The sequence below is a fragment of the Scylla paramamosain genome, chromosome 27 (assembly GCF_035594125.1).
Source record: "Scylla paramamosain isolate STU-SP2022 chromosome 27, ASM3559412v1, whole genome shotgun sequence".
NCBI classification, from domain to species: domain Eukaryota; kingdom Metazoa; phylum Arthropoda; class Malacostraca; order Decapoda; family Portunidae; genus Scylla; species Scylla paramamosain.
Genome location: NC_087177.1, coordinates 9372501 through 9394420, shown reverse-complemented (window position 1 = coordinate 9394420; position 21920 = coordinate 9372501). Strand labels below are relative to the sequence as shown.

The window sequence follows — 21920 nt, the reverse complement described above, 5'->3', positions numbered from 1 at the left end:
TACAGACTTTTGAAAGTAGCGGAAATGTAGGTAAAAGTGTTTCAGAACATGGGTTCATGTCTGGAAATACGTAACAGTACTTAGGTAACAATATATGAGGAAATTACTGCAAAATGGTTCTTGATGTGATGTTGGTTGGAGTCTTTATAATACAAGTTATCAAATATGGTTTAAGTATAAACCTCATGCGCAGCTAAAGCTCATAATCATTACGTAGCAGGAGAGGACAGTGTTGCCTCAAATGAGAATACAACGACGTGTTCCTAATCCTAGTTTGAGGGAGTATGAAGCGAGACACTCCTGCTGCTACGGTTGCAAAGTATTTTCGAAGAAGGCATAATTATGAGGAACGACTTGTAGACTGTTCATATGTACTTCTATAGGTAGAAAAAAAAAGTTAATTAGTTAAAACGAAGTAAAAAAAAAGTGTGCTTTTATAAGTGAAAATAATAAATAAGACGGAGAAAGAAGATAAATAAGAGTGTGATGTTGCATAAACCAAGTCAATTAGGAATGACACGAAATTTTTAGTTCAGTTTTTTATTCTCTGTATTTTCAGAACCAAAACCAACAACTAAACTTGCAATCAGTCCTAAAACTCAAGTTACACATGTAAAAGTTTCATGAAAATGGACGAAAGCAAGACTAGATACGCCAATAGATATAATATATTCCTTCTATCATACGCTCTTGGTGATTTTTTTAAAGCCAGCAGTAAGATAATATGCGAGGGAATGTACTGAGCACCGTATTCTCAAATCTTTCAGCGTCTTATCATGACGGATTTTTAACATGCTGGGGTTTAAACTGATGATTTAAAAAGATATTTTTGGATGATTTGAGTGATAGTTTAAGGATTCTGAACTATCACTAAATGCCTCTTTAGAACCCAACTGATAATCTGTGGTCTGAAAATAGTCTTAATGAAAGAATAAAGCGTTTCAGAATACGGGCCTGATTCCAGTGGTATCCTGGAATACTGGAAATGGATGAAGTACAGGAGTTTAATGGGAGTTCCATGGTCACATCCAGTCTTTTCAAAATAACTGGTGGATATTGTTGAAGCATCAGAGAAAGTTAAGCCTACAGCCTCACTCCGCAGTTTTCCCTCACCACCAACTCCATTCATTCGTCTCACCCTTTTTAACTCTAAACTGACACACGAGCTCCTAGTTCCCCCTTCATCCCCTCCCGACGCACGGGATCGATGCGCCGGGGAATGACTGCAACCTTCATGTATCACAGCTTTATTGTTAATCGTTACAAATCTATCGAATACAAAAAGATTGAAAAAAATATACAACGTACAAACTTCTGTGACTGCTGCACTAACACGGGTTGGACAATCTTCTGTATGCCTGGTCACATTAATATGAAATTCTCTTTTTCTACGACCCACCACCGATCTGTCAAGCATTGGAGGGAGTGGAGGTCGTCTCTCATCTGAGCGTCAGTGCACTACATTCAGCTTTGTGGAAGGAAATGTGTATGAAACCTCCGAAAAAGAACTAAGGAGACGAGCTGAAAACAACGCAGGCGTACGGTTCGTAGAATTCCAAAAAAAGAAAAAGTTTGTACGAATTCATATACATTTCCTTCCAGGTTTTTTATTAAGAGAGAGAGAGATAGAGAGAGAGAGTGGTAATAGCAGTAGTGATAGTAGTAGTAATAGCAGTAGTAGCAGCAGTAGTAGTAGTAGTAGTAGTAGTAGTAGTAGTAGTAGTAGTAGTAGTAGTAGTAGTAGTAGTAGTAGTACTAGTTGTTGTTGTTGTGGTTGTTGTTGTTGTAGTACCTAACACTCGTACAGACACAGACGTGAACTGAAAACGGAGAAAAAAAAAAAAGCTTTGAACTACGCCAGAAAAGCCTGTGATGTGCAGGGCTCAGCAGGTACTACAGACCTTCCTGTAACACAAAGCACACTGTCGATTTGCTAATGCTAAATACATCAATGAAAAGTAGAAAATAAAAACCTCATACATGGTATGAGTTATTGGGAAAAAAGAAACCGGCGTTTGATCGAGCTGAATCAAACCGAATACTGAACATTTAAACTTCTGAAGTAAAAAAAATACATCGTAAAATGAAATCAAGCATATTGAAGACAGTCGAGGTGCGGTATCACTGAGTATCAGACGAGTCTGAGAAATAGAGGACGTAAAAGCGACAATTTTATTTAAAGCACTGACAAATCCATTGCGTGTGAGTGTTTGTATCAGGAGAGAACTTCTAGTTATGGGAAAAAAAATTTATATAAAAACAAGAAGAAGAAGAAGAAGAAGAAGAAGAAGAAGAAGAAGAAGAAGAAGAAGAAGAAGAAGAAGAAGGTGATGATGATGATGAAAGAAAAAGAATGTGACGTCTGTGAAGCAACTTTGGTTTTCAGCGACGATAATCTGGCAGTAGTTCCTCACACTCTGGCTGTCAGAGACCTCCGAATCATAGAGCCAGGGCACTCCTGCCGGCACGGAACAGCCACCACCGCCACCACCGCATCTACAGAACAATGCTGTGGTGCACAAGTATGCAGAAAAAAAAAAAAAACTTTGTGCAGTAAAGCTGCACATATTGAGAATCAGCGCCCCACCAGTCAGGTTGTAAAGGCAAGTCAGTGTTTGGACATATCACGTATTGTAGCACCGCAAGTCACTGTGCGCATCGGGAGCCATTTGGAACACTGACACTGATACACACATAGGGAGGAAATGTATGTAAAGTCTTCGTCACAAGCAGAAACGTGTGTGTGTGTGTGTGTGTGTGTGTGTGTGTGTGTGTGTGTGTTTGTGTGTCACAGGCCCCCGTTTTTCTTGGGATGGCGGCACATTCCAGTTTAGTCTCGTCTTCCCAATCACTTCCTCCCCGGCGAGTCAGTCAGCGGGTCTGCGAGAGTGTTCCTTCCTCCTCTTTGCTTCATATCAGTTGCTGCTCTTACAGGAGTTACCGGACGTGAGGAAGGTCTGAGCGGAGGCCGGAGTGGAGAGATGGCGGCTATTCAAAGTGGGCCACCGACGGGAAAAGGTGACCCTGTAGCTCTCCGGCGACCTTCTCTCCGCCTTGGGACAGAACAGCAGGTAGATGAATGGGTTAAGGCTGGAGTTGGAGGCTGAGATGATGCCAAAAAGGGCCACCACGTTGGGATTTATGTTGTCCATGTTCCCGAAAGCGATCAGCAGCTCCTGTGGGCACAGAATAACACACATGAGGGATGATACTTAATACAGGTCTAGTAAAGACCATCAAACAAGTTCGATGCAATTATATAGAATTATGATCATTGTAATTTCAGCGTGTGTACTGAACGAACACTGATTACGTGCTAGATTGTGTCTATAATGATAGAATTTCATCTTACCAACGGGATGGCAAAATGAAAAACGTCACAGTTGTGTATAGTAAATTACTACTATATGTACTCTACACACAATACACACGAAAACTGTTTTTAATTTCCATATTGATACAACTTTGTCTTTGCAACGGGATAACAAAATGGAAAAAATAACAGCACTGAATATACGTGCTAGTAAAGCCTGTTTTGCATTCGGTCTACGCGCATGTTACGCACGAAAGAGACTTTTAATTTCACGACAGTGGAGAATCCTATCTCGCTGGAAATGGGCTTGTTTGTCACTATATCTAAAATCATTTAACATCCATCCTTTCTCAATTAACTTGCCTCAGTTTCCCACGCACAGGAGCTTCAGTGACTGGCAGCACTGAATGGGCTGGATAAAAAGGAGGAGGAATGAGTTAGTGTCGCTGTGAGTCACCCTGCTCGCTCACTTCACTGCAGCATGAGCGACTTTGCTCTCGCTATGCTACCAAACACTGGATGTTGCGAGTCAATACCTACACACCATTTACTCTTAATAACCGGATGGTCGTGAAAAAAGTTCTACGCACAGTCAAGTTCTACAGTGAGCAGCCAAACGTTTCAGAAAAGTAGAGATGGGAAATACTGGAATGATTTGTGACCACAGCAAGCCCACCTGACAGTGATTTATATTATTGTTATACGAGTAAACAACAACTGGTGCTCAGTGGTTGGTTGGTCTCAAAAATGTTTCAAAACCAAAATCAATAGTTTCTTCACAGAAGCCGTCACCTCGCGTAGTTCTACCTTGAATATGGTATCGGTGATTTCTCCATCATTCAGGACAGGTGACTAAGATAATCTTGGAATTTATGTCAAGTGGGAACATCAAGAGAACAGTACATCTCCGGGAGCTCTCAGACAAGACTAAACCACAGACCAAACAGCTCTGAGTGCTCCCTACGACTGGAGCTGCCCACGGTTAAGCTCGGTCCCAGTCACTACTGTTTTAAGCAAGACTATGAATTAATCTCTAAATGTATGTATGCACTACTCTTAAAGTATTCAATGCAATGAACCGTCTGCATCACTTCTAGCCGAGCACAAAGAGAAGTTATTGCCACCTGAAGCTCCAATACCGATCTCCGAGCTGTGATGAATGGAGTGTTTAGATATGTTTTGTATTTATCCAATGTTCCCTTTATCTTTACTCCTAAAATATAAGGATACTAAAATCATACAAAACAAGAACAAATATTTCAAACAAATCCAGAAAATACAGATAAAGTCTACGAGGCGAAAGAAACAGACGTGAACATTGGAAACTAGAAAAATGTAAGCACCAGGCGAGCCATTTATCTCCTACCTGTCCGCCTCACCTGGACGACATAGGGAGTGTTGGTGACGAAGAACGTAGCCACAATAACAATGGTCATGTTCAGTGTTTTCGTCTTGGCCTTTGGGAGGAGGCTGTTGGATCTCTGACTGTCATTGTTGTTGCCCCTCTGACCGCCCCTGTGTGGGAAGGGGGGAGTGTTAATATGGAAAGGAAACACATGTATATACTCGTAAATGAATAAGTAAGAGATAAGTAGTTAGACTGGTAGGTTCTCATCCCTCTCCTATGTGCTCTTATAATGATATCAACTGAAGGTTTTACTAAAATTATTATACCAGTAGCAGAATATACAAAGCACGTGACCCTCTTCATCAATTGAGCCGTGACGACTGCCTTGACCGGAGTGGTATGCGAGCGACCTTGACTGTCCGGCCACTTCACCTCCTCCCCTCCCTTCCCCACCCAATGAGTCTGACCTGAAGTACGAGGACTTGCGCCAGATGGTGAAGTAAATCCTCACGTAGAGCACCAGCAGCAGTACTTGGCAGATGATGAACACCAGCACCAGCACCACCATCAGGTACACCTGTCACAACACAGGGAAAGGTAACAAGCTTTATCACTATTCTATTCTGGGCGATAGTGACCTTGCGTAAAGCTGATGTGCTGAATAAGAAGTGTAGGTAGGTAGCAATTCAGGAATTGAGTCCTGACAGGGGGAAACGTTGCATGTAGTGAGAGAAGGCATGTGATAAAACAAAGGTAACTGTGAGTAGCTTGATTTCACACTCTCCATCTAACAATAAGACTAGTTCCTTACTCACCAGGTACTGAGAGAGGTTAAAAGTTAATCTACCAAAGATTGCTTGTTACTTTTGTGTTATTGTTGTTATTTTCATCATCAAATTCAAGATAGCAAGAACAATCCAGTTAGTTCGACCGTACGTAAGCATTCATCAACAAAACGGATAGAGAGATGGAAATAATTATTTATTTACTTATCTATTTATTTATTTATTTATTTATTTATTATTTATTATTTTTTTTTCCCGGGACTGTCATGTGTATGCCTGAAGGTTTGTTGTAGTTTTCCTTGTTTCCTTATGATCTTATACAAATATGCACTGAATATTAGCGTTGCCAGACAATGCGTTATATCTATCATCAAAACTCTCAAGAAGGCACGTGGCTGAGCTAGACCAGTCTCTTGTCCCTCCACCTACTCTTTCCTCCTCGGGCATAAAAAAAGGTGAAGGCCCCACCACCCTGGAAGGAGGTGATATAGCAACTAGAGATGCCTTTTAAGGATTACTGTACCTTATTAATGTTCTGCTCCATGTGCTGGTCTGTGTTTAACTGAGTCTCAAGAACGTGCACGTGCCCACAGCCTCACGGGGTTTATACGAGAGAGACTGTTATATAAATAGTTTACGTAAGGGGCAACACGAATGCTAGCAAGTCAGTCATGCAAGTCAGAGCGGTCTATAGCTTAATCGTTCCTGCCTGTTCAAAGGTAACCGCAGAGAAGATTAAACCTGAGCTCCTTATAGCCTTTATTTTTCTTAAGTCTTTCTCTTTCCTGATGGTGACGACGCAAAGAAAAGACAAAGACCACAGGAAACTCGTGCATACAGCAATATATACTGATAGATAAATTTTGGCTCTATGACATCGAAATCTCCCTCCTTTTCAGAAGAGGTCACTGGGAAATATTTTTGAAAACATAGTTAAGTTGCAAATTGAGAGGAAAACAGGGAAAAGTTCAAATGATTTTTGATTGGATGTTTAGAAAATGCCTCATTAAGGAGTTCATCTTTAAAGGTGAAAACGACAAGTGCAATCTAAGTTTAGGAGGCAATGGCGGAGAGACGCAAAGAAAAAAAAAAGAAAAAATGTTGGACATTGTTTTTAGGTGAGTGGAGGAAGAGGAGGGAAGTTAGTACCAGCAATACTTTGACATGTTCTAATGACGAGGGAGCTTCTGAAAAGTTTGGAGGGTATTAGTGGATGGATTCTCATTACTAACTACGTGACTCTTACACACACACACACACACACACACACACACACACACACACACAATAACACTGATGCATTGTATGAAGAAAACTTAGAAGAAATATTACAACCTTTATTGTTCGTGCAGAGCATTCTATTATTTTAATTGTTACAAAGTCCAAAGTTAAAAGTCTAGTCAGGTCTTAGGAAAAATCTACATGTCGAGGAAATTAAGATCGTAAACATTTTTCTTTACTTCTCATTAATACTGTAGTGTTTACGTGACCCTGGACGGTAGTGGCTTGTCCACACACGCACACACACAGGAGGGATGAGGCACACGTTAGGATGTGCCTTCCACTGTCAACAAACAGAGGAAACAAACTGCCTTTCTCTGAGTTATCTCTGTTAGCTGTCCGCCACATAATTCTTGCCGTGAAACCTTGCAGCATACCAACATTCGTCATGTGTGTGTGTGTGTGTGTGTGTGTGTGTGTGTGTGTGTGTGTGTTTGTGTTTGTGTGTGCGCGGTCAGAGTCACGGGGTAGTCTCCTAATCGCCAATTATTGTCCAACTGGGGAGAGCTTAGAGTTGTTATGGTCAGATTTACGAACAACACTGTGATCTTTCTTGTAACACACACCTCATAATCTTGCACAAGGACACTGGCTGCCGCTCACCACTGAAGCCCTTAGCAAACTAAACGGGGCCCAAACCTCGGCCTTGTACGTGAGAGGCAGGAACTGTACTGTGATTGCGAGGAATGTACGTAATGTGTGTGTGTGTGTGTGTGTGTGTGTGTGTGTGTGTGTGGTTAGATAGATAAATAGGCACTTACTCTACAAAACATGAAGTTTAATGGGATGTTAATTGAGTCCAAAATCTAGATGAATTTACAACAGTTACGGGGATCCTGATGGAGAGAGGACGGTTATAATGAGATACGCTGCAGGTTAACGAGCGCCCGTGTCGTGAGTGACTATCGTAATTTACTTCCCTGAGGTATTTACGCTTGAGAAAAAAATGCCGCTGCTCTCTGCATTCACTGCATTATACAAGCTATGGATTAATAATAAGGATTTTTAGCAACAATTTAAAGATTTCCGGCACTGATTAATGAATATTAGTCTTCATTAATTAGTTACAAGCTCTTCCTCAGTTTATAGTTTAAATTGATTACGTTCAGATTGCAACTATAGATCATGGCCAGCTGAAAAGATTGGTTATTACTCATATGTGTAAAAGTAAGAGTTATAAGTTATGAGATTCATCATTCAAAAGCGTACAATATAAAGAAATATCAAATCTATCTGAGAATATTATTTCATAGTATTAGAAATCCAATCCTTTTACTGCCATGGTTAGTTTAAGTTAAGTTAGCTTACGAAGCATCCAGGACATTGTGGAAGATGTTTACATGCGCGAAAAAAAAAAATGAGAACAGGTATTCCAGGCTACAGAATAATTTAAGAGACTGTGGCAGAATAAAAAAAAAATCGATGTCTCTAGAAAGATGTAGAGAAATAAGAGAAAAAAAATTGTTGCAGCAGTGAAATAATCAATAACCTTAAAAATAATTCACATAACCATTACTGAAAACTATCATCCTAGTCACACACACACACACACACACACACACACACACACGTTGCCTCACCTGTCTAAAGTTAGTGTCCAGTTCTTGCGTGTAAAACTTGGAAACACAGTACGTCCTGCCCTCAGGTGTGGTGTGCCTGTAGGGGAGGGACAGGGGATGTTAGTGAGGGAACCTGGGGGAAGTGCTGATTAAGGATATATTAGGGCAGTGGGTTTCTCTTTGGTGACGTGTAAAAGAGAGAGAGAGAGAGAGAGAGAGAGAGAGAGAGAGAGAGAGAGAGAGAGAGAGAGAGAGAGAGAGAGAGAGAGAGAGAGAGAGAGAGAGAGAGAGAGAGAGAGAGAGAGAGAGAGAGAGAGAGAGAGAGAATCATGAGTTACATTATGAAAATATGACATACCATTATATTTCCTATAATTTCTAGTATCGTTAACTCAATTACTGCTGCTGCTAATTCAAGCCATGGCAGTGACACATGTTGGAGACCACGAAAAGTATCATATTTTTGGTCAAAGTTTAATTTTTTAGTCAAGGTATGATGTATCTGGTCAAGGTAACCCTTTTTTTGTCAGAGTATCATATTTTTTGTAAGAGTATCATATTTTTTTAGTCAGACGCATCAAATGGAAAAAGGGATGCAAAACTACGCTTGAAAAAAAAAAAGATACATAATCATTTTACTTTCTTTATGTACTATCAGTCAAGGAATCGACATTTTTGGGCAGCGAACCATTCTTGAAAAAAAAAAAAAGTTACTTAGTTGTTTTATTCTTTTGATTCATTACTGCAAATTACTTTACAAATTAAGCAGCTAAGGAATCTAAATTTTCTGTGGCATTCAATCTTGAAAAAGACTAAGATAAATGACACTCACGTAATGAGTGATTAGTAGACAAGATTATGAGGATGACTGGTGGAAATACGTAAGTAAGTATGTCGTATAAAGAGACTGCCACATCTGTAGGACTGGTGGTTTCTTGTAGCTTCATTTATTTTCTTATGCTCATCTATCCATTTCACATTGCAATACATCTGGTCGCCCTAACTACGATTAATCTATTGAAACTGCATCGATTGAAGTGCAAAAGAGGTACACAGTATTGCAATTCACGTGACGGCAAGTGAAATGGAGGGAAAGGGACGAGGAAGGGCACACACAGTACCCCTAGTAAATTTAATAAATCACTTAGATGTGAAGAGGAGGGGAGACCACGGAGGCAATGATGGTATTTACTGTTCAGCATTACCGAAATATGAATCGAAATTGATATAGTGGTGATTATGGTATAAGAGTAGTAGTAGTAGTAGTAGTAGTAGTAAGTTACCTAGTAAATTCCAAATTTAACAAATTCAGTCTTCCATAAAACCAGAAATACAAAGATACACGTGCAGGCAACGCATCATTCAGAGAAAGTGATGAAAGATTGATGAGAGATAGTTGAAAACAAAATAAAGCGCTTCAGATTAAAGACTAGGACAAAAGAACAAACTAATAAATGAACAAACAAATAAATAAGTAAATAAATAAATAGATAAACTTTCAGTGGTTGGGGAGATTAATTATTTAAGTACCACCAACAGCTAAAGTATTAACAGAGCAGAACATCACAAATCAGAATCACAGGCGACTTACATAAGATTGACACACTTCAGAGAGAGAGAGAGAGAGAGAGAGAGAGAGAGAGAGAGAGAGAGAGAGAGAGAGAGAGAGAGAGAGAGGGAGAGAGAGAGAGAATGAATGAATGTCTTGATAGTCACTTACAATGTTTTACCAGTCATAAAAAAAAAAATGCTGAAAGAGCGTTTGTTGTGTTTTTCACCCCAGCGATTGCAGCTCAAACGAGTATAAAAGAGGTGAGGCAAATGTGTAGAAGAGAAATAAGCTTATTCTAAAACCCACAGATTGCTGCCCGTGATGAACTTGAAGATTCTGACAGGCTTATGTGCGTGGCTTTTAATTTTCTTTCTCCTCATGATAGCGGTGAGATTGTTAACTAATCTCACCGTCCCTTAATGATTTTAACAAGCAAGAATAAAACTACAGACGCTAAAAAGTTTGAAGTGCTCGGCCAATCCTTTGCTATCAAGGGCGTGTTTCGAAATTAGATTCTCAACTTACATCAGATTATTAATATTAAGTTTGAGATTCCTTATCAATATGAGGATCCAAATACACATCTCTCAAAATCAGCTACACCACACGAGTCTCCAAAATAACAGAATAGAGAGGAATGAAAATATGAATATTTTAATTGCATAAAATGACCCATTTTACGAAATCTTCCCTTAGGCGCACGAAGTTCAACGGAGACAGCAGCTGTGCAATCACTTAGTACGAGTAGCTACATAGTTCACTGCGCGCCGAGAGAGAGCAAAGGACGTCTTGTTCTTCATTAAATCAGGCGAGGTGCAGCCAAAAGCCCAAAGTTCTGCGGCAAGGCTTTCACAGATATTAACAGAAAGAGTATCAGTACCCGAAAGAAATTTTGTACTAAAAGGAGACGTTTTTCCATCTTCCTAACAGACTGAACAGCATTGTGTGAGGGATAATTTTGTGTATCAGTCGCAGCAATCATAACAATTATTATCATATATATTCATCATTCATATATTTCATTCCACGTGCGGTGTGTTTCATCATTCATATATTTCATATCACGTGTGCACGTGGCCAGCCTCAGTCTGTTTTAACCTTTCTCCTCCCTATCGCTCTCTCAAGGGAATACCACACCTTCCCTCCATCCCTGCCACTTGCATCGCCTTCCTGTTGTTCCTTCCTGGTCATTGGCCAGAATAAGAAGCCCTCTGATTGGCTCCTTCACCCCATTTCCAAGCACCTGATTGGTCATTTCTTCATCTCAGATTTTGAACTCTGATGCACTTCATCTCGCATAAATAGAGCCTGTACGGGTAGCCAGGGTCAGTTCAGAGAGAGAGATCGGACACATTCCAAGTTCATATCAGTCCAGAGTTCAAATCAGTCGTCAGAGAGAGAGAGAGAGAGAGAGAGAGAGAGAATCAAGTATCGTCACATCCGTCATCAATTGTGTCTCAGTATCACGCGTGTACATCCAATCCATCATTAAATCAAGAAAAACTCTTATAACTTGTGTCTTTTACTTGCACAATCAGCCATAATCAAACCATGACCTCCACGCTACCAACAATATCCAGCTACTACCAGGTGTTCCAGAGTGATCACCACCATACCAAGAATCTTATCAATACAGTGGTGAAGAAAAGATACAGGGGATGAAGAGTATTCCTTACGAGGCGAGGTTGAAGCTGTTAAATTTACATTCTTTAGAGAGACGTAGGTTAAGAGGGGACCTGATAGAAGTCTTTAAGTGGTATAAGGGTTATAACAAGGGAGATGTAAGCAAAATTCTTAGGATCAGCAACCAGGGTAGAACAAGAAATAACGGGTTCAAGCTTGAAAAATTTAGGTTTAGGAAGGAGATAGGAAAAAATTGGTTCTCAAATAGAGTGGTAGATGAGTGGAACGGACTCAGTAATCATGTAGTTAGTGCTAGGACACTAGAGAACTTTAAGAGAAGATTAGACAAGTTTATGGATGGGGATAACAGATGGAAATAGGTAGGTGTGTTTCATACAGGGACTGCCACGTGTAAACCTGGTCGCTTCTTGCAGCTTCCCTTATTTCTTATGTTCTTATGTTCTTATGAAAATCTCATCTGATACAGTGGTGGCAACAATCTAACTAACACAGTAGTAGCAACGGAGTGGTAAGTATCAAGCGGAATCATTTGTAACAGGCATTAGAGGCTGACTCTTCTTTCCTTAATAGACGGAGCCGCTAGGTGTTCTCTTATTTATTCATTTATTTTGTTTTTCACAATTCAGTTTTGGGATTGGCATCTTCAATAGGCTTCTTTTCGCCGTCATTTCGTTGCCCTCGGCCAGAAATCCTCTTACATAAATAAATAAATAAATACAATGCTGTAACAGGCAATGCAGACAAACTTTATTCCTTCATAACAGACATAACAGAAGTGGTAGAAAGACAGTGTCGCAACATGCATCAAAGGAAGCCTTTTCTCCTCCTTCCTACGCTCAATTTTAGTTTGCTTATGTGGGACCCCATTACTTGATCAAAAGGAAATGCATTGCGTCACTATATTTAGATGCGGTGCTTGACAGCCGCCTTGAAGGGGGAACTGCTTGAATTCTCCGTTATAATGCTGCTTCATTATGCAGGCAAAAATCTTAGGAAATAAACTGAAAAGGTTGCCGACCACGATAATGACCCTCTTGACAGACGTTGCTGGGAAATAGTGGCGTTAGCTGCAGCAGCAGTACTAGAGGTGGTGGTGGTGGTAGAGGTGGTGGTGGTGGTGGTCGTTTTGGTGGTGGCGTTAGCTGCAGCAGTAGTAGTAGTGGTGGTGGTGGTGGTGTTGGTGGTCGCAGTATTATTATTATTATTATTAGTAGTAGTAGTAATAGTAGTAGTGCTAGTAGTAGTAGTAGTAGTAGTAGTAGTAGTAGTAGTAGTAGTAGTAGTAGTAGTAGTAGTATTTGTTGTTGTTGTTGTTGTTGTTGTTGTTTTCGCTGTCATCGTCGTCGCCGTTGTTTCAGAGGAGACAGCCTTGAATGCCTTGTCTTATCTCCAGAAGCAGCCATTGAAGATGAACAGTGAGGGCAGGTGATTTGGTCGAGTCTTAAAGTTGCAGTTGCAGCAGCCACTTGCCGAAATGTGCTCTCTCTCTCTCTCTCTCTCTCTCTCTCTCTCTCTCTCTCTCTCTCTCTCTCTCTCTCTCTCTCTCTCTCTCTCTCTCTCTCTCCCTTACGCATCCTCCAATTCATATTCCTTCCCAATCTTCCGTCTCTTTTTCTCTCCCTCTCTCCTCACCATACTTTTTTCCTTCTTTCCTTCCTCCATACCCTCACTCTAGTACATCCTTCCTTCCTTCCAATAATCAGAAAGTACTGTACACACACACTTGAACACGTGTTCCCCAGTATATGAATATTGGAAGGAAAGTATTTTATGTATATAATATTGACTACCAAGAAGCAATACTTGTCATATCTCTCTCGCAGCACCAGGTCGATATCCCCTCTCTCTCCCAAATTCCTCCTCCTCCTCCTCCTCCTCCTCCTCCTCCTCTTTCCACAGTCCCACCTCGCTACGATTGCTTCCCGAAACTATTATAAAATGTTCACTAATTTCTGATTGAATAAGACAAGGCAGTTATAATATGAATTTGAATAAAATTTTTATCTCGTCTGGTTTAAACACTGTCATGTTGATAATTTTCTGGAATGTTCTGAGTATGAATTAAATTTACATTCTTCTTGTTACCTGATTTTAGCGTTGTGATGTATGCAGTTTTCTGGAATGTTCTGGTAAGGATTCTCACAGACACAACCTTCTCATACTAGTCTGTTAACTTTTTATCGTTGGGATAATTTTCACACTAACACAGCTTCTCATACTGCCACAGGAAGGTAGGGATGCTAGTCTTCCTCCACCATAAAACACACACTCACTTACCCATCTTTCACATAACATGCCTCTCCCATGGGGTTGCGAGGACAGTAGAAACTAAGTACAGCACATACCTTACACACACACAGACACACATACATACACAAACATACACGTCATTCCTCTCCTTCAGGGATACAAGATCAACAGAAACCATGTACTTCCGTCACGTACTCTCTCTCCCCCGCGTAGAGAAGCCGCAGCGGGACAGGAAATCAATCTAAATTGTATTCGGTCGAGGATTCGTACCCGAAGCCGCTTGGTTTCGGGCCCACCGCGGCTATAACCTGGCTGATATATATCCTCGTACGAATACGTAATTCATTTGGCGGGAGCGGGACAAAAAAAAAAAAGTTGTGGTTCATGGGACTGGAGAGAGAGAGAGAGAGAGAGAGAGAGAGAGAGAGAGAGAGAGAGAGAGAGAGAGAGAGAGAGAGAGAGAGAGAGAGAGAGAGAGAGCAGTGGGGGGAGGAAAGGTTCGCCAGGGAATCACATCAATGACATCGGCAATATCAATAGGCGCTCGGTATTAAAAGCATCACGGATTTCCCAGAATAATAATAAAAGGAAGCCTTCCAAATCTCGCGGGTATTTTCTGACGAAATATTCATGACACGAATGTATACTGAGATCGCAAGAAAGGATCAATAATTCATCTTATTCATGTAAGAGGGACACTGGCCAAGGACAACAAAAGGTGATAGGAAAAAGGAGAGAGAGAGAGAGAGAGAGAGAGAGAGAGAGAGAGAGAGAGAGAGAGAGAGAGAGAGAGAGAGAGAGAGAGAGAGAGAGAGAGCGAGTGGCCCTGTGTCTTCTTGGGGGCTTTAGATAATCTCGTTTGGGCTCAGGCTGTAGTCTTGCAGCGACACAAGACAACATCCTTTGATATTAGGACTTGAGCTGCCGAGGGGAGGGAGAGAGGAAGCTGGAGGAGGAGAGAGGGAGTGGGAACAACCTCTGCTTCAGCACCAGACCGCGTCCCGGAATCTGACACACTCCACTTGACCTCAGACAAAGATTTGTCCACCTCTCTACTTATGCTTATATTATTTTGTGGTGTGTTTTTGTGTTTATATGTTTATTTATTTTTTTGTCTGTCTTTGTGTTAGTTAGTTTATTTATATGTACTCGTATGAATGTATCTTCGTCTGGTGTTTTTTTTTTTTTTTTTTTTTTTTAGTTTTGTTGTGTGTTTTGTGTGTCTGTTTATTTTTATATTTATTTTGTCTGTCTTTGTGTATTTGGATGGTTGGATGGGTGGATGGATGGATGTGCTAGATTGTCACTGTTGTTTCTATGTATTTATGTATGTTTCTGTTTAGTAAATTTATATGTATGTATGTGTGGATGTGTGAATGGATGGATGGTTGAATGTGGAATATTGCCACTGACGTTCTTGTTTCATGAAGTGTATTCGAAAACATAAAATGAGTGGAAGTGTGCAACATTCTATTACTATAATTGAAAAGATAACTCTAACCTCTTTATTACTATTGCCTCTGTACAGAATGTTATTGCCTTCTGATGGCTGACTGCAATTCAATATACTGTACTTGTAATTGAATTTTTTCTTTCGTTTTTATAGTCTAAACAAAGTACCTTAAAACAAAGAATAGAGTAGCACTGAAATATTCAACCATGAAAATCCAAGGTAAATTTAAAACTGGTTTTAAATAACCTGTATTTTTCTTTATCTCATTTGTTATTGTATTTCTAGTCTAAACCTAATTCCCGGAAACAATAAATATATAGAGTAACAGTAAAATAACTATGAAATTGTCGAAGTTGAACAGACTATAGATAACATGTATAATTATATCATAGATTTATTTTCTGTGTAATGAATATATTGGCTGAATGGACCAGGAGGAAGTGTAGCAATATTATCTTTAAGGTCATGTACTTAAGGCCACACGTGTACGAGTATACCTTACGCTCCACTGTTAAATTTGAATGGAAATAAAATTCCTAATGTTTTTTAAGGGGCCTGAATATGACCGGCTGCTGCAGACTTAATCAATTCTGTTTCTAGGTGCTTTAGAAGCATTATCTCAACTGTTGCAGGTACGAGGCTCTTACTGAAACAAACGGTCTGAATTTAGATAATTTTTTTGGACGCGATTCTACTATTTTGAAAATAACTCTCAAGTCGTTTCAGGACCAAAGCTATTTTCCATTAACTAACTGACTGACTGACTGACTGACTGGCTGACTAATCAACAAAGTAACAACTAATTAACTGACTCACTGACTGACTGACTAACTAGGTGGGAATATAGGTAAATATATTTTATACAGGGACTGCCACGTGTAGGCCTGATGGCTTCTTGCAGCTTCCCTTACTTCTTATGTTCTTATGTTCTTAACTAACTGACTGACTGACGGACCGACTTACTGACTACCTAGTTAACTAAACAACTAACTAGCTAGCTAAGTAAGTAAATGAATAAGTAATTAAGCAAGTAAGTGAATACGTTAATAAATTCAGTTCGCTTGGCCTGTGTTTACAAAATGCTGATGTGTTGCAGAGGTTTTACGAGTATTAACAGTGACGCTCCAAACCCGTGCGGCAGATGCAAAACACGGGCATACCACGTGAAGAAGTAATGCAACAGGGTACACTTACTTTCACAGTCCGCCGACCTCACCCCGCGTTCACTCTCCGGAGATTAGCATATGCTTAGGCATATGCTAATATATCAAAGGCCGTTCGTAGAGGATGTCGAGAGGAGCGCAGACTCCGACCTGATAACACACCGCTTGTTTTTTTTTTTTTTTTTTTTGCAGTATATGACCGCGCTATTACGAGGTTTAATTAATTGCTAATTGTTAACTTTGGCTACAAAATTCCGAGAAGATGCAAGATGACAATTAGGATTCCAGTTTGATTGACGTCACTCGGCAGATGTTGTTAGTTAACATAAGAACATAAGAAATAAGGGAAGCTGCAAGAAGCCACCAGGCTTACACGTGGCAGTCCCCGTAAGAAATATACCTACCTATTTCCACCTGCCATCCCCATCCATAAATCCGTCTAATCTCTTAAAGCTCCCTAATGTCTTAGCACTAACAGTTTGATTACTGAGTACATTCCATTCATCTACCATTCTATTTGAGAACCAATTTCTTCCTATCTCTTTCTTAAACCTTTTTTTTTTTTTTTTCAAGCTTGAACCCGTTATTTCTTGTTCTATCCTGATTGCTGATCCTAAGAATTTTACTTACGTCCCCCTTGACTTAAAGACTTCTTTCAGGTCCCCTCTTTACCTACGTCTCTCTAAAGAAGGTAAATTTAACAGCTTCAATCTCGCCTCGTAAGGAATATTCCTCATCCCCTGTATCCTTTTAGTCATTCTCCTTTGTACTGATTCAAATAGACCTATATCCTTCCTGTAATGTGAGGACCAGAACTGCACAGCGTAGTCTAGATGAGGTCTGACCAGCACCAAATATAACTTTAATATTACTTCGGGCCTTCTACTTTTAACGCTCCTAAAAATTAATCCTAATACTCTATTTACCCTGTTTCTGGCCTCTATGCATTACTTTCCTAGACGGAGTTCAGAGCTAACTATAACTCCAAAACCTTTTTCGTACCCTGAACCTACCAGAGTTTCGTTGTTTATTGTATACCTACTGTGTGGGTTTTCTCTACCTACGCTAAGTACTTTGCATTTGTTGATATTAAGCTACATTTGCCATCTGTCCGTCCATTCGTTCATCCCATCTAAACCTGCCTGCAAGGCGATGGCATCCGAGTCTGATCTAATTAATCTACCTATCTTTGTATCATCCGCAAATTTACTAACATTACTAATTTCACTATCCAAGTCACTGATATATATTAAAAACAACAATGTACCTAATACTGATCCCTGTGGCACCCCACACTCCACACACACACACACACACACACACACACACAAGAAAGTTAGAACCAATAGGAAGCCTCGTTGGTACGTTCCTCGCAATGACAACCTCTTGGAAAGGCGGGGAATGATGGAAAGACTCGCATAAAGATTCAGCGTCTATCGCCTGCATTTTTCTTACAGGTTGTAGTGCAAGTTATCGATTTTTTCAAAGGCTTTTTCATTATAGTAGTGATCATTTAAGAGATTCATTAGGATAAATCGCCATGAAAATCCGAGAAACCGTCCCTGAAAACAGTTTACGAATAAGGGCCAAAGACTCACAAAGACCACTATCGCAGGGGGGGGGCCTCGGTAGCAAGGACAAGGTAGAGCGGCAAATCACCACAACCATGCCACAAGAGAAGCAGGCTTTGCAATTATTTCTGTCATTATGCTATTGTTATTGTTTTCTTTTTGCATCGTTCAGGAGAGACTACAACAAACGGACCAGAACGAGGAAAGTTAAGACTCGACGTGGAAGCTGTTTAGAATTGTTTGTTGTTGTCATTGTGGAAAATTATTGCTGTTGCTGTATCTCCTGCGTATCGTAAAAGGTAACTAAAAGGGATGGAACGAGGAAACTGTGTAGGACTCTCTCTCTCTCTCTCTCTCTCTCTCTCTCTCTCTCTCTCTCTCTCGGTATAAATTTTTGTTCCTATATTTTTATTTCTGTGTCTTCCTGTCTCGTTTACTGGTTTTTAAAAGGGGATTTCAGGGTGGCGTGTGGAAAGATAGATAGATAGATAGGTATATAGGTAAACAGAGAAATAAATAGATGGATAGACAGATAGGCAGACAGATTGTTGTTAATGTTGTTGTTGTTGTTGTTGATAATGATGATGACAATAATAATAATAATTTCTCTTACTGATGTCATTTGTTCACACACCAAAGACCGTATAATAAACCTAATTACCTTAAAAATACCCCTGTCTGTCCGTCTCTTGCTTCCTCACTAACCCATCAGCGATCATGAATCTTGAAGCAAGCCCACTGGGACTGGCGTCTCAGTATTTTTTTTTTCTTTTTGTTGGACTTTTGTTGCTCCTGACCGCTGTTCCTTCTACATAAGAAAAAAAAAAGAAAAGACTTAACTGCCCTCGTGCCCACGCTCTTGAATCTTCCGAGTTTTCCACCATCTGGCTACGACTACAGAATCACTCTCAAACTAAATTTATGTGCTGTATATCTCTCACGTGACTCCTCTGAGCATAAGAAATTCTTTGACTACTTAACTTCCAAAATGAAACACATTCTGACTCTCTTCCCTTTTGCGGAAATCTCCATTTTTAGAGACTTCGATGTTCACCACCAGCTTTGGTTTTCCTCTCCCTTCACTGACCATCCTGGTGAACTAGCCTTTAACTTTGCTATCTTCCACGACCTAGAACAAATGGTGCAACACCCTTCTCGTATTCCTGACCATCTTGGAGATACGCCCAACATTCCTGACCTTTTCCTAACCTCTAATCCTTCTGCTCATGCTGTTACCTTATCTTCTCCGTTGGGCTCCTCCGATCACAGTCTCATATCTTTATCTTGTCTAATCGCTCCAATCCCTTCTCAGGATCCCCCAAAGCGGAGGTGCCTCTGGCGTTTTGTCTCTGCTAAGTGGAGGGACCTGAGGAGGTATTATGTTGATTTTTCTTTGAATGACTACTGCTTCCGTGTCAGGGACCCGTCTCTATGTGCCGAGTGCATAACAGAGGTGATAGTGTCTGGCATGGAGGCGTACATTTCTCACTCTTTTTCTCGACTTAAACCTTCCAAACCTATTCTCGTGCTACACATGATAGAGACTTGGCCAACAAAAGGTACTTGGGCACTCCATCACCTGAATCTCATGCGCTTTATATTTCTGCTCGAAATCATGCCATGTCTGTTCTCTAACTAACCAAAAACTAGCCAAAAACTTTTGCTCTAGCCTTAGACATATCAAAAACTCTTGATGGAATCTGGTACAAAGCTTTGATTTTCAAACTACCTTCCTACAGCTTTTATCCTTCTCTCTGTAACTTCATCTAAAATTTCCTTTCTGACCGTTCTATTGCTGCTGTGGTAGACGGTCAATGTTCTAAATCTAAGCAGTGGTGTTCCTTAGGGTTCTGTCCTGTCAACCTCCTCCTATTATCCATCAATGATTTTCTAAACCAAACTTCTTGTCCTATCCACTCCTACGCTGATGATACCACCCTGCATTTTTCCAAGTCTTTCCGTAGACGTCCAACCCTTCAGGAAGTAAATAGTTCAAGAAGGGAAACCACAGAACGCCTCATTTCGGACCTCTCTAAAATTTCTGATTGGGGAAGAGGAAACTTAGTATTGTTCAATGCCTCAAAAACCAAATTCCTCCATCTATCAATTCAACACAACCTTCCAGACAACTATCCCCTCTTCTTCAGTGACACTCATCTGTGTCCCTCTTCTATAAAGAATATCCTCAGTCTGTTCCATAATCTAAATTGGAAATTTCACATCTTATCTCTAGCTAAAACAGCTTCTTTGAAGTTAGGTGTTCTGAGTCGTCTCCGCCAGTTTTTCTCATTCCCACTTCCAGCTGCTAACTCTGTATGGGGGCCTTATCCATTTATGTATGGAGTATGCTTTACATGACATGTATGTGGGGGTTCACTCATACCGCTCTTTTAGAGAGGGTGGAATCAAAAGCTTTTCATTTTACCAACTCCTCTCCTCTAACTGTTTGTCTTCAGCCTCTTTCTTATCGCCGTAATGTTGCATCTCTTGCTATCTTCTACCGCAATTTTCATGCCAACTGCTCTTCTGATCTTGCTAACTGCATGCCTCTCCTCCTCCCGCGGCCTCACTGCACAAGACCTTGTTTCCCTCATCCCTATTCTGTCCACCTCTCTAATGTAAGAGTTAACCAGCATTCTCAGTCATTCATCCCTTTCTCTGGTAAACTCTAAAACTCCCTGCCTTTCTCTCCCACCTTCCTGTGACTTGAACTCTTTGAAGGGGGAGGTTTCAAGACACTTATCCCGTAATTTTGTACTACTGTCTTCGATTCAGTTCGGGGACCGGCACCTCATTGGACTTGTCATCTTTTTTTATTACAGTTTTGTTGCCCTTGGCCGGTGCCCCTCCTATATATATATATATATATATATATATATATATATATATATATATATATATATATATATATATATATATATATATATATATATATATATATATATATATATATATATATATATATATATATATATATATATATATATATATATATAAAAGAAAAAAAAAACGCAAACCTTATCTGAAGGCTAAGGAAGAATCATGCCTGTTGTTATAAATATGGAATGATGAATACTTTTGCTATCTATAGAAATGCTAATTCGAGCAAGAGAGTGCATAAAGATGAGTGCTCGGCAGTGGTTGATAAGCTGTTGCTCTTTGATTTGCGTTTTCTCTCTCTCTCTCTCTCTCTCTCTCTCTCTCTCTCTCTCTCTCTCTCTCTCTCTCTCTCTCTCTCTCTCTCTCTCTCTCTCTCTCTCTCTCACACACACACACACACACACACACACACACACACACACACGCACACACACACACACACACACACACACACACACACACACACACACACACACACACACACACACGTAGCTAAAAACAACGAAAGATACACGCTTCGGGAAAATGGTGGAGGGAAACAAGGAGAGAAGTTTGCGTCATAAAAGGAAGGATAAATGAGTCTCAACAAAGTTGAGTGAAGATTTGAAATGTGTGTCAGAGGAATGATCCCAGACTTTAACATGATATTACGCATCATTTCACTGTTTTGTAAGTTAGCACAGAGAGTTTGTGTCAAGGATGGATTTCTTAAGCCGGAACTCATTCAGGATAACAGACTGTTGTCGTAATGACGGATCATCTCAAAATTTACGACGGATTGGCAAATGAATACTTGCATCACCCCCAAACAAAAAGTTTTTCATTGTGGACAGATAAGATGTGTATACAATGACACAGTTCTTCTATTTGAAGTCTACTGATATTGAGAGAGAGAGAGAGAGAGAGAGAGAGAGAGAGAGAGAGAGAGAGAGAGAGAGAGAGAGAGAGAGAGAGAGAGAGAGAGAGTCAGACGGGCGGACGGACAGACGGACAGATAGACTGACAGATAGACTGACTGAATGATATCATGTTCAAATGTTCATCACAGTGTGAGGCACTTAACACAACACTGTACTTAACACAAGTTCTCGGTCACCGGTGTATATTACGTAGAACGTTTC

At 40.3% G+C, this 21920-nt stretch overlaps 1 protein-coding gene across 2 annotated transcripts in view; it reads right to left on the bottom strand.

Moving 5' to 3' along the window:
* Positions 1-1737: 1737 nt before the first annotated feature.
* LOC135114152 (cardioacceleratory peptide receptor-like) overlaps positions 1738-21920 on the bottom strand; it is a 72397-nt gene continuing 52214 nt past the window's right edge. Inside the window, exons 4-7 of one of the 2 annotated variants that reach the window (XM_064029902.1) lie at positions 8308-8383; positions 5129-5238; positions 4693-4828; positions 1738-3176 (exon numbers count right to left, since the gene is read on the bottom strand). In XM_064029902.1, the coding sequence (XP_063885972.1) occupies positions 2916-3176; positions 4693-4828; positions 5129-5238; positions 8308-8383 (583 nt within the window). In that variant the 3' untranslated portion in view covers positions 1738-2915. Of the gene's footprint in view, positions 3177-4679; positions 4829-5128; positions 5239-8307; positions 8384-21920 lie in introns of both variants that reach the window. The other variant, XM_064029903.1, reaches the window with a different exon arrangement.